Source organism: Acartia tonsa, chromosome 12 (assembly GCF_053477335.1).
Source record: "Acartia tonsa isolate MP-2025a chromosome 12, ASM5347733v1, whole genome shotgun sequence".
Classification (NCBI taxonomy): Eukaryota; Metazoa; Arthropoda; class Copepoda; order Calanoida; family Acartiidae; genus Acartia; species Acartia tonsa.
The window spans coordinates 28,936,563-28,957,488 of record NC_137271.1 but is presented as its reverse complement, the minus strand read 5'-3'; the positions used below and the strand labels follow the sequence as shown (position 1 = coordinate 28,957,488).

Sequence of the window (20,926 nt, the reverse complement as noted above, 5' to 3'; positions counted from 1 at the left end):
TTCAAAACTTGTATCATTAGTATTATTTTTATTTTATTATTCGTGGAAAATTGTCTGTAATATGATGCTATACATAAATATGCGGATGATTCTTACCCAATTAATTATTATTTATTATGTATTATTTCAGATTCTCGTATTAATTTCAGATTCACATGAGAGATAAAATGGAGGAATGTTCTGTTCATCATTTAGGAAATTAAATCTTTCACTCCCTACTTGCATTCTAAACGATTTTAAGACTGGCCTTCAAAAATATTCCCTTAAAATATTTATCCTACACAGTTTTTCAGGGGCTTATATTCTGCACAAGATTTATTTTTTTCCCCGGCTACAAAATTTTTATTTTTTCCCCCCCTAGTTTTTTTTACACCAAGTAGGGGGGAAAATGGAAAAATATTTAAAGAAATATTTAATTTTTACATTTTTTTCCCTCCAACCACTATTTCCCCCTCCCCCCCCCCCCCCCTGAGCCGGGGATCCCATGTAGAATATACACACCCCTGCAGTTTTTCAAAACTGACTCATTGTACTATTTTGTCTATATTCCCTTATTTATTTAATTTCTTAATTTTTCCTAAGCGTAAGCCCCAAATTGACAATCGGTTCAGATGGATGAAATCTCCCCTTCCCCCTTAGCAGAAACAATTAATGTCCATCCTACTTATGTGAATAATATTTTAAGTTCTGTTTGTTTATAAGACTAACAACTGAGATTCCCAAACAAAGGAGGATTTGTTGAAATCTACTTAAAATTATTATTTTTAAGCCTAGATATAAATTTTTGTTAAACCAAGGATGACAACATCCTTAATACTAAGTTGCAAAGCAGAAAAATATTAGGATCTACAGCAGTCACGGTAAAATATTGCTGGTAACGAATATTGCCAAAAATCTATGAATTTTAAAGGCTGCTAGCTGCCAAACGGCTGAACGTACAGATCATACCCGCACACCATTTTAAGCGGTATAAGAAGGCCTACAAATAATCTGGAATAGCCAAGATCCAATGATGCACAGGAAAAGCTTCACTGAAGAAAAAACGCGTAAAATAGGCCTTTTTCGCGCATTTCTCTGCACTGCGAGATATTTATGCATTATTGATTTATGGCTATTCCAGATTATTTGTAGGCCTTCTTATGCTGCTTAAAACAGTGCGGGCATGATCTGTACGTTCAGCCGTTTGGCAGCTAGCAGCCTTTAAAATTAATAGATTTTTGACAATATTCGTTACCAGCAATATTTTACCGTGAACTGCAGTAGATCCAAATATCAAAAGAAATTTTCAAAGAAACAAGATAAATAAGTACCAATTTAGTATTTTAATCTATATGCTAATTCAAAAAAATGAGACCAAAAATATCAGATATAAATGGAAATTAAAAAATAACGCTACTTGTCCTTTCAAATCGAATCTATGGAAACAAAAAAATCCCTTAGAACGACGGGAAAATATTTGCAATCTTTATGAAGATTTTATATTGTTTAGAAAAGGCTTTACACCACCATGGAGACAGGCACATAAACATTATTTTCAGTCAAAGCATTGGCCTCAACTTATATAACAACTAGGGATGGCAATTCGGATTCTTACAAGAATTCGAATCCGGTCAAAAAATAAAACGGATTCTCCGCGGATTCCGGATTCTAGCAATATTTTAAAAGGCCTTTTTAAAAAAATAAATTAAGGGATTCAGTTTTACCGGGCCGGGTACTGGGCAGAATCTAAAGCTGCGTTGTTTTTATATTTTCACACTAGCTTTTCTTCTATTTCTAGACCCTACAGCGGCCAAAATGACTGTTAAAAATTAAAATATACATATATTCGGATCAAAAAAAACTCAAGGCGCTAATTTTAGCCAAACAATTAAGAATCCGAATCCGCTAGGTATTAAAAAACGGATTTCGGATTCCAAAGGCCAAATATTGGGCGGATTCCGGATTCGGATTGCCAACCCTAATAACAACTAAATGGATTTATTATTACTTGGATCTTACACCAGGTTTTCATGTTCTCTAATAAAGTAAAACACGAAGCGGGCTAAAATAACGATTCACTCTTTTCCCAATCCCATTCCCTCCTACTGGATAAACGAATTGACTAATAAATGACAGAGGGGATATAGCAACTTAAATTAACAATAATTTTTCAACTACTAATTGTAACCTGCAGAAGAAGAATTTTGTATATCATCATGTAATGGGATGTAAATCAATTTATCGGCAATTGTCTTATCCCTTTAGAAACCTGACTCTAACCTGATTACCGACCCCACCTCACTCTTTTAAGGGGTAACTTTGTTAAGTTTAGAATTACTAGAGTACATACATTATTTAATCATTGTCATATCCCTTAAGCTTCCATCATTTTACAGAGAAGGGGTATTGTGCACACCCCACCCGAAGGCGTGTTAGGTTAGAAAAAACCCCCCGCAGAAACGGTTTACACAGGATGTACTGGGACCTTATAGTGAGTTCAGAACAACCTTTCCCTAAATTGAGTTAGTACCTTCCCATAGTAGAAAATTTTAAAATTACTTTTGGTGATCAAATTTTACTTTTATTTTTAGACCACCTTCACCTAACCTGCCTTATCGTCTTATTTTGTCTTTCATGTTAATCATGCAAATTCGTTCACATTACAGTTGAAATGACAGATATTGGAGCTTTCTAAAAAGGTCTCTTAACATTTTTCTAGCTCTAATACTTTTTGAGATATCTTATTTCAAAGTATTGTTGTAAAAACATCTTTTACACAGCAAAAAGTTGAAATAAAAAATTAGTTATTTTAGAGAAAATTACAAGTATCTTCATGTAAATCTTTCTAATATTGCTCCAAATTGACCAAATTGGACAGTTAAGGTGCCTAAAACTATCTACATTCAATGGACAATCCAAATCCACACTTTTTAAGACTTTATAAGTCAACAGGAGCATGATGAAGTGAATTTTAAAAATGCTAAAGGAAAAAATATTTGCTGTTTATTTCTTCAGCAAAGATTTTAAGATAAGTTATGGTGTAAAAAGTTGTGACTTTGTAATGAGAAAGCCAATAAAACACAATCATATGATATTTTGAACCAATAGAAACATATCTTAAGAAAAATAGACATAATCATTGAAAATAAACAAAATATTTGTTAGAATTTTAAGCATTTCCAAGCAGTTTACAAATGTAATCTACTAATTCTAGTAATTTTTTCTAAGAATAGTTGATTGGCCTTTTAAATTTTTTATAACCTTATGAAACAAAATTAGTTTTTGCCACCTTAAATAAGAAATCATAGTATTTTAAAGACTTTCATGGATAATCTCATATATAATAAAAGAAATACTAATATACACTATTAGGTACTCTAAACTAATACTGAGATTTTTAAAAATAATAAATCATAATCAATTATGAGTTTCTTGTACCTTAAAACACATTTTACATTATTAAAAATGCCTAAAAAGTGATTTATAATTAAAATTAAATTACAATTGTTTCTTTGATATTACATTTTAGCCTTCTCCTGTTGACTTATAAAGTCTCAAAAAGTGTGGATTTGGATTGTCCATTGAATGTAGATAGTTTTAGGCACCTTAACTGTCCAATTTGGAGCAAAATTAGAAAGATTTACATGAAGATACTTGTAATTTTCTCTAAAATAACTAATTTTTTATTTCAACTTTTTGCTGTGTAAAAGATGATTTTACAACAATACTTTGAAATAAGATATCTCAAAAAGTATTAGAGCTAGAAAAATGTTAGAGACCTTTTTAGAAAGCTCCAATATCTGTCATTTCAACTGTAATGTGAACGAATTTGCATGATTAACATGAAAGACAAAATAAGACAATAAGGCAGGTTAGGTGAAGGTGGTCTAAAAATAAAAAAAAAATTTGATCACCAAAAGTAATTTTAAAATTTTCTACTATGGGAAGGTACTAACTCAATTTAGGGAAAGGTTGTTCTGAACTCACTATAAGGTCCCAGTACATCCTGTGTAAACCGTTTCTGCGGGGGGTTTTTTCTAACCTAACACGCCTTCGGGTGGGGTGTGCACAATACCCCTTCTCTGTAAAATGATGGAAGCTTAAGGGATATGACAATGATTAAATAATGTATGTACTCTAGTAATTCTAAACTTAACAAAGTTACCCCTTAAAAGAGTGAGGTGGGGTCGGTAATCAGGTTAGAGTCAGGTTTCTAAAGGGATAAGACAATTGCCGATAAATTGATTTACATCCCATTACATGATGATATACAAAATTCTTCTTCTGCAGGTTACAATTAGTAGTTGAAACGTTTGGACACTCAATCTAATAAACCAACCAATCAAAACGCAAGAAAAGTCCTCAAAGCTGTTAAGCCAACGAATAAGAAATCTTTGAGGACTAGGACAAGAAAAAGCCCATTGTTCCCTTCCTTCCTGGGACAGAATCAAAGGACTGAATAATGTTATTTATTATGTGTAACCTAGTGATGATGGTATGTTGGAAAGATCTGTGGTTGTAGAAGTTGTTCAAGCTGATACTAGTTCTATGCACCCAGAGGAAATCAAAATTACTTGATTGTCATATGCAATAAGAAAAAAAGTTATATTAATATCACATCGTATTTTAGACAATTTTCCACGGATATTATAATGAAAAAGATTAAAACTAGAATTTTGATACTCGTGGAAAACTGTCTATAATACGATGCTATACTTCACGAGTTTTCAGTATGGCTGAGAACCGGTTCTAAGTCAGCGGATAATAATCGGAAGCCACACTGGAAAAGAGGTTATTGAATTGATATTATAGATCACATCCTTTTAGAGTTAGGTATAACCATTAAGTGAATTATCCTTTCTTATATTATCGTACATCATCAACAAAAATGTGAGGCAAAATTGTTTTATTATCCCACTGCATTCCTTCCAATAATAATATAAAATTAAAAGTTGAACCTGATCGGTCTAGAGGTGCATGTATCCTTCCCTAAAGTAATCATAAACTTTCCCTTGGCCCTAAAGAATCTTCACTGTAAAGTATATGCATTTTGAGGCACAACGCTACAGACAGACATACAAACAGTTACTTTTATATTAGGATTACTTTGACTTTAAGGCTGTATTTAATTTTGAAAAACACATTGTTTTGAATTTGATTTGAAGATTGTTGAACGAGCTGTAAACTCTTTTATCAAGAAACTATCCAATGTTGACATCTATTTTTCATTAACAGGTTAGCAAGAACTCATTCTTCTCAGGTATCAAAAGGGATAAAACAATGGCCGATAAATTATCCCTTTTGTAGATTACAATTAGTGATTGAAAAGTAATGAACCAACCAATTTTAACCAAATGTCCCCAAAGTTGTTCAGTAAATGAATAAGAAAATGTTATTATAAAACTTTGGGAACTAGTTTAATAAACAGCCCATTATCCCCTCCATCCCTGTATTCTTATAGTAAACTGGATAACCTCTAGAGGCTGGAATACATTCGATATATATTTTGTTGTTTCCCTGAACCAAATCCTGATAGTGAAGTTGCGCCTTTTTTGGGATAAGTAATTCTTATTATAACATGTTACACCTACCTGACATAGTAGAAGTAAGAACTAATTTTACGTCTTTAGTTATGATGTCATATGACTCGGTTTTTTATTTCTAATAGGTAAAATGAAGAATAGCGTAATAAAAGTTGATTCAAAACTACTTGTTTTTTTTTCTTTTGGTACAAAACACTGTCTTACTAGTTGCAGAGCAATAGCATAGGAATATTTCTTTTCCAAATTATTTTGTTTTAGACTTTCAAGATCCATTTCTACAAGAACATGTCAAGAGTATAAGATTCTGTTTTGATGACGAGAACAATATTACTGTAAGTTTTATTTTATTTTCTCGTATTCATTCGAATCCGGTGGATAGGAACCGGTTCTCATCCATACGAAAAAACTATGTCCAGTATCGTATTATATCCAGCTTTCTACGAATATAAAAATGTACAATCATAAGATTAAAATCTCGGGGCTAAAAAAACTAGTTTTAATCTCATAATTGTACATTCTATATCCGCAGAAAGCCGTTTATAATACGATGCGAGAAATAACTATTATAGTCCTTTCGTAGCGGAACCAGTGCCTGCGCTCCTAACATCTAGGCGCTCCGAATTCGAAGCGGAAGGAAACAAAAAAATAACATAAAACCACCTCTAGACTTATGAGAAGCTCATCAGAACTCAATTGATTCCGGCTTTAGTGAGATCTTTTATCAGACAAGTCTTCTAACAGTATCAAAAAAATGTATTGATAATAAACTGCAGAATAGAATATTTGGATATAGTGAAGTCCATAGTAAAATGTTCCTGGTAACGATTATCTCCAAAAATCTGTGAATTTTAAAGGCTGCCAAACGACTTAATGTATATGCACAAGAAGGCCTATAAATAATCTGGGATTCCTAAGATCCATTGATACACAGGAAAAGCTTTACTGAAGAAATAACGGGTGAAATAAGTCCTTTTTTCGCGCATTTATGTGCACTGCGAGATAACTCTGCATTATAGAAAATGACTACCTAGGTATTACAGATCATTAAAATTTTATGCGAGCATAATCTTTATGTTCCACCGTTTGGTCGTTAGCTGCCAGTTGTTTTTGGATTAAGAACCCCCTTTCAAGTTTCACATGGTTTTATATTGGCCCAGTAACCCCTTCCAATGTCAACTAATGTGATAAATAAAATCCAAAAAAGATTGCAATTCGACCCGCCCTAATAATTATATGTTTCAGAATATAAAGAGAAACTAAATATGGTACAAGGATTACTAAGCTATAGAGTGCTCATATTACATAGAATATTTATATTAAGGATAAAGAGAAACTAAATATGGTACAAGGATTACTAAGCTATAGAGTTCATATTACATGGAATATTCATATTAAGGATAAAGAGAAACTAAATATGGTACAAGGATTACTAAGCTATAGAGTGTTCATATTACATAGAATATTTATATTAAGGATAAATAGAAACTAAACATGGTACAAGGATTACTAAGCTATAGAGTGTTCATATTACATAGAATATTTATATAAAGGATAAAGAGAAACTAAATATGGTACAAGGATTACTAAGCTATACAGTGTTCATATTACATAGAATATTTATATTAAGGATAAAGAGAAACTAAATATGGTACAAGGATTACTAAGCTATAGAGTGTTCATATTACATAGAATATTTATATTAAGGATAAAGAGAAGCTAAATATGGTACAAGGATTACTAAGCTATACAGTGTTCATATTACATAGAATATTTATATTAAGGATAAAGAGAAACTAAATATGGTACAAGGATTACTAAGCTATAGAGTTCATATTACATGGAATATTCATATTAAGGATAAAGAGAAACTAAATATGGTACAAGGATTACTAAGCTATAGAGTGTTCATATTACATAGAATATTTATATTAAGGATAAATAGAAACTAAACATGGTACAAGGATTACTAAGCTATAGAGTGTTCATATTACATAGAATATTTATATAAAGGATAAAGAGAAACTAAATATGGTACAAGGATTACTAAGCTATACAGTGTTCATATTACATAGAATATTTATATTAAGGATAAAGAGAAACTAAATATGGTACAAGGATTACTAAGCTATACAGTGTTCATATTACATAGAATATTTATATTAAGGATAAAGAGAAACTAAATATGGTACAAGGATTACTAAGCTATACAGTGTTCATATTACATAGAATATTTATATTAAGGATAAAGAGAAACTAAATATGGTACAAGGATTACTAAGCTATAGAGTGTTCATATTACATAGAATATTTATATTAAGGATAAAGAGAAGCTAAATATGGTACAAGGATTACTAAGCTATAGAGTGTTCATATTACATAGAATATTTATATTAAGGATAAAGAGAAACTAAATATGGTACAAGGATTACTAAGCTATACAGTGTTCATATTACATAGAATATTTATATTAAGGATAAAGAGAAGCTAAATATGGTACAAGGATTACTAAGCTATACAGTGTTCATATTACATAGAATATTTATATTAAGGATAAAGAGAAGCTAAATATGGTACAAGGATTACTAAGCTATAGAGTGTTCATATTACATAGAATATTTATATTAAGGATAAAGAGAAACTAAATATGGTACAAGGATTACTAAGCTATAGAGTGCTCATATTACATAGAATATTTATATTAAGGATAAAGAGAAGCTAAATATGGTACAAGGATTACTAAGCTATAGAGTGTTCATATTACATAGAATATTTATATTAAGGATAAAGAGAAGCTAAATATGGTACAAGGATTACTAAGCTATAGAGTGTTCATATTACATAGAATATTTATATTAAGGATAAAGAGAAACTAAATATGGTACAAGGATTACTAAGCTATAGAGTGCTCATATTACATAGAATATTTATATTAAGGATAAAGAGAAGCTAAATATGGTACAAGGATTACTAAGCTATAGAGTGTTCATATTACATAGAATATTTATATTAAGGATAAAGAGAAGCTAAATATGGTACAAGGATTACTAAGCTATACAGTGTTCATATTACATAGAATATTTATATTAAGGATAAAGAGAAACTAAATATGGTACAAGGATTACTAAGCTATAGAGTGTTCATATTACATAGAATATTTATATTAAGGATAATGAGAAACTAAATATGGTACAAGGATTACTAAGCTATAGAGTTCATATTACATGGAATATTCATATTAAGGATAAAGAGAAACTAAATATGGTACAAGGATTACTAAGCTATAGAGTGTTCATATTACATAGAATATTTATATTAAGGATAAATAGAAACTAAACATGGTACAAGGATTACTAAGCTATAGAGTGTTCATATTACATAGAATATTTATATAAAGGATAAAGAGAAACTAAATATGGTACAAGGATTACTAAGCTATACAGTGTTCATATTACATAGAATATTTATATTAAGGATAAAGAGAAACTAAATATGGTACAAGGATTACTAAGCTATACAGTGTTCATATTACATAGAATATTTATATTAAGGATAAAGAGAAACTAAATATGGTACAAGGATTACTAAGCTATACAGTGTTCATATTACATAGAATATTTATATTAAGGATAAAGAGAAACTAAATATGGTACAAGGATTACTAAGCTATAGAGTGTTCATATTACATAGAATATTTATATTAAGGATAAAGAGAAGCTAAATATGGTACAAGGATTACTAAGCTATAGAGTGTTCATATTACATAGAATATTTATATTAAGGATAAAGAGAAACTAAATATGGTACAAGGATTACTAAGCTATACAGTGTTCATATTACATAGAATATTTATATTAAGGATAAAGAGAAGCTAAATATGGTACAAGGATTACTAAGCTATACAGTGTTCATATTACATAGAATATTTATATTAAGGATAAAGAGAAGCTAAATATGGTACAAGGATTACTAAGCTATAGAGTGTTCATATTACATAGAATATTTATATTAAGGATAAAGAGAAACTAAATATGGTACAAGGATTACTAAGCTATAGAGTGCTCATATTACATAGAATATTTATATTAAGGATAAAGAGAAGCTAAATATGGTACAAGGATTACTAAGCTATAGAGTGTTCATATTACATAGAATATTTATATTAAGGATAAAGAGAAGCTAAATATGGTACAAGGATTACTAAGCTATACAGTGTTCATATTACATAGAATATTTATATTAAGGATAAAGAGAAACTAAATATGGTACAAGGATTACTAAGCTATAGAGTGTTCATATTACATAGAATATTTATATTAAGGATAAAGAGAAACTAAATATGGTACAAGGATTACTAAGCTACAGAGTGTTCATATTACATAGAATATTTATATTAAGGATAAAGAGAAGCTAAATATGGTACAAGGATTACTAAGCTATAGAGTGTTCAAGTTACACAGTGCTGGCCCAGAGATAGAAGAAATCTGTAAGTATTTTAATTTTGTATGGCCCCTTGGACCTCCAAAACAGGGGTCTCCGAAAAGTGTCAATTAGAAAATTAAACTATGCTTGAAACGTGATATCTTTCCAATAAGTCTATAAATGTAGATGTAACCCAGACAACTACCTGGGTCTAGTGTTGTTGGCCATTTTCGTCCGCTAGAAAATTGCTTTCTGCTCTTTTAAAGTGACTTGGCTGTGTTAATATTTCCGACGCTATTGTCTGTTATTCAAAGATTCCCCCTCCCTCCCCCCCCCTTTCTATTGTATTACTGTAATATCTTTACTTGCCATACGAGCCATGCTTATGTAACTTTTTTAAAGACTTCTTTTAGTTACTTGCAAAATAATGTCATAATTGTTTTTATAACATTTTATTTATCCCTTGAAGGTGCTGGGGAAGGAGACGAAGCAGTTGAAGCAGCCTCCCATTGGATCCTCCCTTGTACAGGAAAACAATATTTATAAATTACTTTCGGCTGCGCCCTTAGCATGTACGAGCTTTGCATAAAAGGGCTAAAAGATAACCTAAAACAATCCCAAGACTTCTCCACGAGCGTCTATGTTAGGAAGGGTGTTGTAATCTATAACCCTTAACTATTCTTAATCTTCGATTTGATAATAAAATAGCCTTAATCCATACCAAAGTGTAGAACTCAATTGGCTCTAAAAATACAAGATAATTATTTATTGGAAAACAAAAAAACTTACTATATTATATTACTATCGGCTACGCCCCTAGAAGCCACTAGTGGCACTTTAAATGTTTGTTTTTTTTTATTTCAAAATTTGTAATTATTTTCTGTGTTGCGTTCAAGTACGTAAAAAAAAATTTCGATTTTTTTTTATATTTATCTTGGGAGGGTGGTGGTAACCTCCCCCAAAATAGTTATAAACCTTCCCGGGACCTATGAGAAGCTACCCTGTTGAGGAGAACCCGATCGGTTCAGCGTTTAGCGAGATCCTTCGGTACAAACATACACACAGACATCCTGTTACTTTATTTTACGGATACTATTGGCTAGCGCCACTAGCATTTCCTAAATATTTTGTTACTACATTAGAGTTTCAAGATTTGTGGGAGAATCTTATATATGAATCAAATGTTAAGAATGATTTATTAAGGTAAGATCTTAGGTAACAATTTAAATTTTATCTCTTACTAGCGGCGTTAAACCCAAAAATAACAACACATTCTTCAATCCGAAGTTTAGAATGATAAAAAATTAGGTATTTTGATTTTAAAATTCTAAAATTTTAATTATTTTTGGAATGAGGGAGCAACAATTAGACTACAGTAGTCCAAAACAAAACCTAAACAAGCTTTCCTAAAATATATATAGACTAAACTCTTCTGCAGTTTTTATATCTTATTTGACATACAAAACTTTATAATGAGGATTTATTGCAAATGAAATTGATTTGATAAAAATTGAAAAAAATGCATTTTATTTAGTATAATTTTATAAATTGCGGATGCGCTAATTGCTCCCCTAGCATCATCGGGCTCTGCATTCGAAGGGGGGGAAAGCATGAACCCACCATAAAGCTTAAATCTAAAAAGGATTAGCATAAAACCTTCCTGGAATCTATATGAAGCTTTCCTAAAAAGGCAAACTCAAAAGTTCAGTGCAGTAGTTATTGAAATATCGTAAATAAATTTTGAAAGAATAACCAGTAAGACTTCGAAACCGAATTGGTAATATCCGCTGGATTAGAACCGGTTCTCAGCCATTCTGAAAAATCGTGAAGTATAGTATCGTTATATTATAGACACTTTTCCACGAACATTAAAATAAAAATCATCAAATTGATAACAGTTTTGGTGATACTGAAAAATCATAAATTGCATCGTTACAATAATCCACGATTATTAAAATACTTATGAAACTGGTTTTAATCTTCTAATTTTTTATTTTAATATCCGCGGAAAGCTGCCTATCATACGATGCGATGAATAACTGTTACAGGTTTGTTGAGACGACCTTGCTGCTAGCTGACAAGAAGGTGAACTCAAATATAATCAGCTGTAACAGAGTCGTACTGCTCCATGGACCTCCAGGAACTGGTAAAACTAGTTTATGCAAGGTAATAAAATTGTAATGTAATCTAAAAGTAGTAAGGTTTTGTTTGTTCTAAAGCAGAAGATCTCATAAATGGCTATCCGTTTGAGTTAAGCCTTTCATTAAAGCATAGAGAGAAAAATAAAAGAGAGGAATCGAAGCAACTAGAAGACGAAAATAGGCAGTGGGCCCAGGGGCCTAATTAGCGCTGTTGCCGCGCTAAATTTTATTGCTATTCCACCACTTTTCAAATGGGGGGATTACAAAATTAAAATGTAAAGTTTTAATAATTAGAATATAATATATAAATTAAAAATAAAAAAATAAAAATTTGTTATTAAATATAAAAAATACCTACTAAGATAATAACACCTAAAAAAATATTTTTTTTTTACTTTTTACGTTTAGATATTGTCGTTTTAATGTTTTAATTAAGAATTACAAAGAATTTATTTTTATTTTAAAAAATTCGTGCATGAAAGATGAATCCTTTCATTTCTAAAAAGGGGGAAATTTTTTTCATAATAAATATTCAGCTGATTCTGACCGCCCACGGCTGTTTGCTAAATATCGCTTTTCTTTTTATTCACATTATTATTTATGATTGACATACAAAAAGCCCTTGGCGGCTTTTGATTTTCGTCTGCTAGATTTTCTTTAAACATTTAGGGATGGGGAAGTAGTATTTTACCAAGAAAAGGGGGTGAGTATTCATCCTCTTATCCTTTTTCCTTATGCATTAAAGATACATAAATATTTTGTAGTGTTTTATGTTTTTTTTCTATATACCTTACCTATCCCTCCTTCCCATAGAGTCTTGTGTCTAGTACCTTCTAAAGTCGAAAAAATAAAAAAAAGACGGCTAGCGTAATATTCCAATTATTTCTGCACCACCTAAACAATGGAATATTATGTAGAGATCACCGCAAATAAAGAACTTGATAAGAAGATTAAAGTATTCAAGGAGGAGGAAATGGGGGAGGTCTGAATGGCGAAAAAAGCAATTTAGAGTGCTGAAGCTAGTAGCTGAAAACTAAACAGCATAGTGTTAGATCATAGTGATAGATAAACGACAGGTTGACCTGGAAAACTTAGCATCACATTAGAATAATACACTAAACGGGGAAAGGGTTAAATTACTGGATGTCTCCATCCCAAGGACCTTTGCCAACTCTAAATTGGGTCTTTGAAAATCAACCAATAGTGTCGGGAACATTAACACAGCCAAGTAGTAGAAAGCAATTTGCAAGAAGACGAAAAAAGTTCTTGGAAAAGGGGGGCAGGTAGTTATCTCTAAATACATCTTTACTATAGATCTGTTAGCATCACAACCGTCCAAAAATGAATCTTTCATAAAAAGATTATTTTTTTAGGCGCTGGCACAGAAGGTTGCTATCAGACTTAGCTACAGATATACTCATGGACAGCTTATTGAAATCAATTCTCACAGGTCAGTTTTTTCTTACTTTTCAATATATTATTATTGAAGGGGATACTTATGTTTATTGCAAGTTTGTGTGTGGGATATGTGTTTTCTCAGACACTACCTATATAATATGGGATGGATTGCTGCTTTTATTTAAGATACCCTATTCCAAAGAGCATCCATCTCTCTGTTGGTCGGTCATGCAACAGAAGACAAATAAATCTTTTTTTATTAAGGTTTCGTGGTTTTCATTCTTTTTTCATGATTACTGAACATTTGTTCTTATATTTACTTTGTCTGTTTGTCAAACCATGGATTTTTTTTGTCCTTTGCTACTTTAGATTTAGTATTTTGGGTTCATGGACACGAATTAAAGGGCTTCGTCGTAATTTTAAATTATCTTTTGATTTGTTAATTTAGGTTAGGTTATTTAAATGTTTATGATTGCCCCGCAGGGTTAGAGCCCATTGCAGAGACTAGAAATAGGAGAAAAGCTAGTGTGAAAATTCGACGAAACCCGCTACTTCGTTTTCTTTCCATGATCTGCTTTTTGTTTTTAGTTTATTCTCCAAATATTTCTCTGAGTCTGGGAAACTGGTTCAGAAGATGTTTGCTGAGATTAGAGAACTTATTGATGATCCAAACGCTTTTGTGTGTGTTCTCATTGATGAGGTGGAGTCATTAGCAGCTGCCAGGTATTATAATAGTTTGAATAGCGTAGCTTCTCAATAATTAGGACACGTGTGTCAGTACATCAGTTTATGATAAAGTTGAATTTGTGTGTGTTCTCATTGATGAGTTCGAGTCATTAGCAGCTGCCAGTTATAAACTTATTTTTAGTAGTTTTTAATTAGGGATAAGGCAATGGCCGATAAATTGATGTACTTACATTTCCAATTATGAGACACAAAATTACTCCTTCTGTAGATTAGTGATTGAAACGTTTGGACAATCGACTTAATCAACCAGCTAATCAAATATGCCAAAGTTCCCAAAGTTTTTAAGCCAATAAATAAGAAACCCTTATTATAAAACTTTGGGGACTAGTTTAGTAAACAGCCTAATGTCCCCTCCCTCCCTGAGTTTTACTACTTTGAAACACTAACCTACCATTTGAATTTGACATTTGATGCCTATTAAGTATTTATTTCTGTAAATAGATTAAATATCTAATCTATTATTTTACTTATTTTAGTCGCTATAAACTGAATTGTCCCTGCTTTATAAAATTTTGTACCTATTGTTTTTTTTTTCAGGAAAAGGTCTGGTTCGGAACCAAGTGACGCAATCCGCGTAGTGAACGCAGTCCTGACGCAATTAGACGCCATGAAATCTTATCCAAATCTACTCATTCTGACAACCTCCAATATTACTGGTTCTATAGGTAAGATACGTATAAGAAGTTAAGCATCTTTAATTTTAATGGATGTATAATATACGGGGATATTATGACAGGGGAAAAATTATCCTCAATTTAGGTTGCCATTTCCCCTTGATTGGTTAGTTCGTTCATCCAATGGGAGGGGAGGGGATGGGGTAAAGGTAGAGGGGTTGTTATTTTTGCCCGCTACAAGTTTCACTTAATGATAATCTGGTGTAAGATCCAAGTAATAATAAATCCATTTTTATACCTAATTAATTTTTCATTGCAAGGCATAGTTATAAGTTTATCATGTCGGACGTTTTTAGGGAGGGGTGGGGAATCCGGTTTGCAATTGTTCCTCCCACTTGACGTCGTCATACTAAAGACGCTAAAGTTTCACTTATAAATCACTGTTACAATAACAGACCTATAGTCTCTGTAGTATTTTATTTTTACAGATAACTACCTGCCCCCCTTTTTCCAAGAACCTTTTTCGTCTGCCTTCAAATTGTTTTCTGCTACATAAAACATAAACTACTTGGTGGTTGTGTTAATATTCACAACACTATTGGTTGATTTTCAAAGACTCAATTGAGAGTCGACACAAGGTCCCTGGGATGGGGACATAAAGTTATTTAACCCCCTCCCTCTCTATTCTTTTACTTTAATATTAAACTAGCGGCTTCGCCCCTAGCTTCTAGGGGCTTTGCCGCTAGAGGTGATCAAAAAAATTTAAGGTGAAATTTGTAAAAAAAGGACCAAATAAATATTCTAAAAAAAAGGACCAAGGATATCTCCTACAAAAAAAAGAACCAAGGTTATCTCCTACAAAAAAAAGGGGGTGATTTTTTTGTTTTTAGGGGGGGTTGGGGGTGTCCCACCCCCCAAGAAAATAGCCTAAAACCACCACAGAAGCAGTAGGTATAATCCCTGAAGAGTAGAATCCGATTGGTTCTGTGGTTACCGAGATCTTAAGCTTCAGACGTACGGACGGACAGACAGACGGACAGACATCATTCTACTTTGTATTATAGATTACAATTGAAGGTCTTACTTAGTTAGGGTTAGTTGTCTTCTTGCACTAGAATTAGGCAAGGAAAAACAAATTCCAAAACTACACACAGTCTTTATAATTATCATTGAGGAAAGACCAGGGATCTAAAGGGATAAGACAATGGCTGATCATTTGATGTACATCCCCAATGATGATATACAAAATTATCCCTACTGTAGATTAGATTAAAGTAAGAGGTTGAAACGATTAAATACTCATCTTAATTAACCAACTAATCAAAATTCAATAAAGTTCCTGAAGTTGTTGAGCCAACGAATAAGAAAATTTTATTTGGGGACTAGTGTAATAAACAGCCCATTGTCCTCTCTTCCTCTGGAAAAAAACAATCAGTTTTTATTATCCTTGTTTGATTTAGATCTTGCTTTTGTGGACAGAGCTGATATCAAACAGTTTATTGGACTTCCAAGTCAGGCAGCTATCTACAAGGTTTATTTTTACTTTTTTACTAGTGGGTACATGGGTTCCAAAACAAACGCAGGAGTCCCAAACCTCGGAGTGGGCAAACGCAGGAGTCCCTAAACGTCGAAGTGGACAAACGCAGGAGTGTTAAAGTATTAATTTAACTAAGTGTTTCTATACAGATTAGGTTAGGTTAAGATATAAATATATACAAATATGCACCCCGCAGGGGTTCGGCATTTAAAAAACCTATTAGATGGTCTAAAATAGGTTAGGTGAGGTTAAGTGACTCCTGCGTTTGTCCTAGGACCAGAACATGTATTGTTACTTTACCTCTTGGAGGGAAGGTTAACCTACAAGGAAAAAATAGCCTTAAACCTGTATAGCAATATAACAATAAAAAGCCCTTAAGAAGTGCCTATTCCCTTTGGTTAAAACCCTAAGCTACTTCTCTAAAAATTGGTTTTGAAAAGTCGTAATCCTAAATAAAAAACCAAAAATGTATTTTAAGTTTTTTTTATTAGGAATAATTTGAAATTAAATATCAAATGTATAAGTCGTTGTCATAAGTAGATCCTTTAAATATTTATTTTATCAATGGCTGTAAAATATAATTATACATACATGCCTGGATATTATGACAGGGGATATATGTCGTCACTTTAGATTAAAAAAAGGAACTCACATTGGTCAGTTTGTTCATCAAGTAGGAGTGGATAGGGTATCATTCTTTCAGCAAGCTAAGAGTTTCACTTTATTAGAGAACATAAAAATCTGGTGTAATATCCAAGTACTAATATATCCATTATTTATGATTTAGATCTATCAGACGTGTATACAAGAGTTGGTGCGAACTAAAATAGTTGTTGGGGGTGAGAATGTGCTTCCCGTGGAGACCATCAAATATAAGGATTCTAATGATGATTGTGTCTCCATGCAACTCTGGCGGCTAGCTGCTGAAAGTACAGGTAGCAATAGATAGATAGATACAGAAAAAGGTAAGATAGATAGATACTATTAGTTATTATGACCTTAAAGATGATTGTGTCTCATGGCGGCTGAAAGTACAGGTAGAAATAGATAGATAGATACTTAGTATAGATACAGAAAAAGCTAAGATAGATAGATACTATTATGATAAGATACTATATAAGGACCCTAATGATGATTGTGTCTCGATGCAACTGTGGCGACTGGCTGCTTAAAGTACAGGTAGAATTAAATAGATAATACATTTTTAAAATTCAAACTGCGCGGCTTGTGCTAATAGTAGAAAAATGTTATATTAAACATAAATGGACTAAAACAGGTTTTCCAAAATTATAAACCATATTATATAATTTTTTTTTCAGTGCATTGATACACCCTGTATATTAGTTATAGATATATAGATAGACATTATTATGATCAGCAAAAAAAGTTAACAACAAATTCAGTTTTTTTTTCTAAAGTGTTTTTGAACAACATTTTTTTGGTTTTAGTGCAATTTAAGTTGTCCTATCCCTGATTGATTTTTAAGGTTCTGAGCTTCGTTACTTATGGATGGTGATATCCTTGTTTTATTTGTAGGTCTGTCAGGAAGAACCCTACGTAAGATTCCCTTCCTAGGACTAGCTATGTTCTGTGATGTTTCCAGAAAGGTATATCAATTGATAATTAGTTTTAGTAGCGAAGCTACCCTATAATTTGTAAGGATATTTGACTGCTATCCAAGATAGCCGACTGGACTTTTTTTGTGAAGATTGCCTAGTCCCAATGAACATTAAGCATTCAGTATATTATACAAACATCCCCACCCCCCCAACTTCCTCATATATTCATATATTTTAAATGCAAAGTGTCGACTTACCTCCCCCTCTTCTTTAATTGCCCCTGGAAGCCTCAAGAGGCGAAGCCGCTAGTGACAAATAATTTTATTTTAATTAGGTGAACGTCCAATCATTCCTTGCTGGACTGAAGAAGGCCCTGGACAGACAACGAGCAGATAGAGAAGAATTGAAATCAGAAGAAGACTAAAAATAAACAATCACTTCAAGTGCCCAGTCGAGCAAGAAAACCCCGCCCAACTTGTTTAAAAATTAATTAAAATATTGCTCGTGTGTTTTTGTTTTACTTTAGATCAGACTTGGTTAAGCCCCCCTCTCCCCCCCTGCAGGTGTTTAGCAGAAAAAAAACTAACGCCCCCAAACCCACAATATTTTCAATTTATTAAGACAATTAAAACGGATTTGCGTATTATCATTCTATCCCCAATTTTTATAGTTATGTATCGGATTGTATTACAGACAGCTTTCCTCAGATATTAAAATAAAAAAATTGCAAGATTTGTTTGTAATACTATTCTATACATGATTTTTCCGTATGGCTGAGAATCGATTCTAATCCAGCGGATATAAATCGGTTTTGAAGCCATACTGGAATCATTCTTTTTAATAATTTTTTCTTCATATTTCTAATATTAACTTTATATTTGACAAATTTAAACAAAATTATATGTGAATTTTTTATGTATTTTACTTTATAAAAACTAAATCATTATTGTGATAATATTTACGCTTAATAACAAAATTTGAGGTACCTGACACTGAAATATTTTAACTTTTGTACTTAATTAATATGTATTTAATTTTTATAAAATTGCCAATACTACAACATTGTTTTTTAATATAATAAAGTAATGATTGACAAAGCAGGTTTAGTTAGGGAGGGAGGGGACATTGGGCTACACTAGTCCCCAAAGTTTTAAAATGATATTTTTTTGATTGGCTAAACAACTTTGGGGACTTGAATTTTTATTGGTTGGTTAATTATGTTGATTTTCCAAATGTTTCAACCACTTATTGTAATCTACATAAGGGGTACGTTTGTGTATCATAATTAGAGATTTACATCAATTTATCAGCCATTGTCCTATCCCATTAGATCCCTAATGTTTATATAGAAGTTAAGCTTTTATAAAACAAGGACGACAATATCCATAAGTAGCAAAGCACACTATATTAAAAAATTAAGCAAAATATCAAGATATTAGCCTGAAAATAAACGTTCATCTTGGAAAAATTTTGATGATTCTCATAGCAATACTGAAGGATAAATCTATGTGTAGACTGGATTCTGATTGGTCACAGAAATATTTACAAAAAAAATAATTCACGTTTCCTCTTAGCAGCACAGATAGACAAAGTGAATTATAGAGCAGCTTTGTTACTAATTAAAGTAGTCAAATAATTTCTTAGCTCATCACTTGTTAATTTTTTAGTAGTTTCCCTAAACGTGCCTAGTCGTGAATAGATGCACCTATTTAAGACTTCAAAATTATTTTTAGAATTGCAAAAGGTTGATTTCCAAGAGGCTGGCGAGCGGCTGCCGAGCCCTGTAAAAAAAACATTTATTTTTTTTAATGAATTGATCCATACAGTTATTTTTGACACACTTCATTTCATCAGAATGGTTATGTGAATATTATCAGGAATCAAGGGGGATATGGCATATTTTTAGTAGCCTTGCTATTCTGTAGGTGTTTGTGTATGTATGTCTGTGTACCTGTAATGCTGTGGTGATTGAATATAGAATCTAAGTGAAAAAAATTGGTGTCAATTTAGATTGCTACATGTACATCACTTATTAGTCAGTTCGTTCATTCAGTAGGAGAGAAGGGTATGGGGTACAGATGTGTGGTATCGTTATTTTAGCCAGCTGTCAGTATCATATTATTAGAGCACTTAAAAATAAGGTGCAACATCCGAGTAATACTATATCGATTCTTGTACCAAACCTTTCTTATTAACGCTAGGCTAGCATTAAATTCATATTTGTCAAAATTAAGTAAATGTTTTTAACCTTTCTAAAATAAATTATATTTAAAAATCTTTTAAACACTTTTTTTGTTTAGTTGGGAATATCCTGTGAATCCATGGAAAGTTGAATATTTTTATTGATTTCGTATTATCTTAGCCAAATTATCTTCAGGGCAACATGGCTCCATGGAACATTAATACATAGAATTGTTACAAATTTTTTAATCTACATAGAATAATTATAAACAGAATGAAATTATCTTCAGGGCAAAATTACTCCATAGAACATTAATACATAGAATTGTTACAAACTTGTTATTCTACATAGGGGATAATGATTTCATACAATGATATTACATAGAATGTCTTAAAACTAGTTCAATTTATTTACCAAACACCGATAAGACTAATATAGGAAATGGTCTTGCAGCCTACGGTTTTTTTCTGCATAGTATCACAAAAAATGGATATAGAATATGCATGGATATTTTGACAGGGGAAAAATTGTCATCAATTTATGTTGCTAACTGGAACATCTTTCATTGGTCAGTTCGTATTCCCAGTAAGAGGGGAGGATGTAAGGGTATCGTTATTAAAGCCAGTCACGAGTTTCACTTAAGAGTACATGAAAGTCTATATCACTCAAACGAGGGTAGTAAACTGACAATTTTTCCATAATTTTCAAACTAGATAGAATAAAAATTGTGGAATATATAATAGTTATTTATTGCATCGTATTATAGACAGCTTTCCGTGGATATTAAAAAGAAAAATTAAGGATTTA

At 31.9% G+C, this 20,926-nt stretch overlaps 1 protein-coding gene across 2 annotated transcripts; it reads left to right on the top strand.

Moving 5' to 3' along the window:
• Positions 1–128: 128 nt before the first annotated feature.
• pch2 (pachytene checkpoint 2 protein) lies at positions 129–19,028 on the top strand. 2 transcript variants are annotated; one of them, XM_080179806.1, is made up of 16 exons: positions 129–195; positions 1,490–1,517; positions 4,467–4,539; positions 5,145–5,214; positions 5,781–5,854; positions 9,918–10,005; positions 10,411–10,467; positions 11,081–11,144; positions 11,990–12,107; positions 13,456–13,532; positions 14,069–14,203; positions 14,765–14,892; positions 16,302–16,372; positions 17,166–17,313; positions 17,915–17,985; positions 18,272–19,028. In XM_080179806.1, the coding sequence occupies exons 1-16, from the start codon at positions 156–158 to the stop codon at positions 18,359–18,361; spliced, it is 1,332 nt and encodes a 443-aa protein (XP_080035932.1). In that variant the 5' UTR covers positions 129–155; the 3' UTR covers positions 18,362–19,028. The 2 variants fall into 2 exon arrangements, with proteins under 2 accessions (XP_080035932.1, XP_080035931.1); XM_080179805.1 differs by having other exon boundaries at positions 10,411–10,470; positions 11,084–11,144.
• Positions 19,029–20,926: the final 1,898 nt, after the last annotated feature.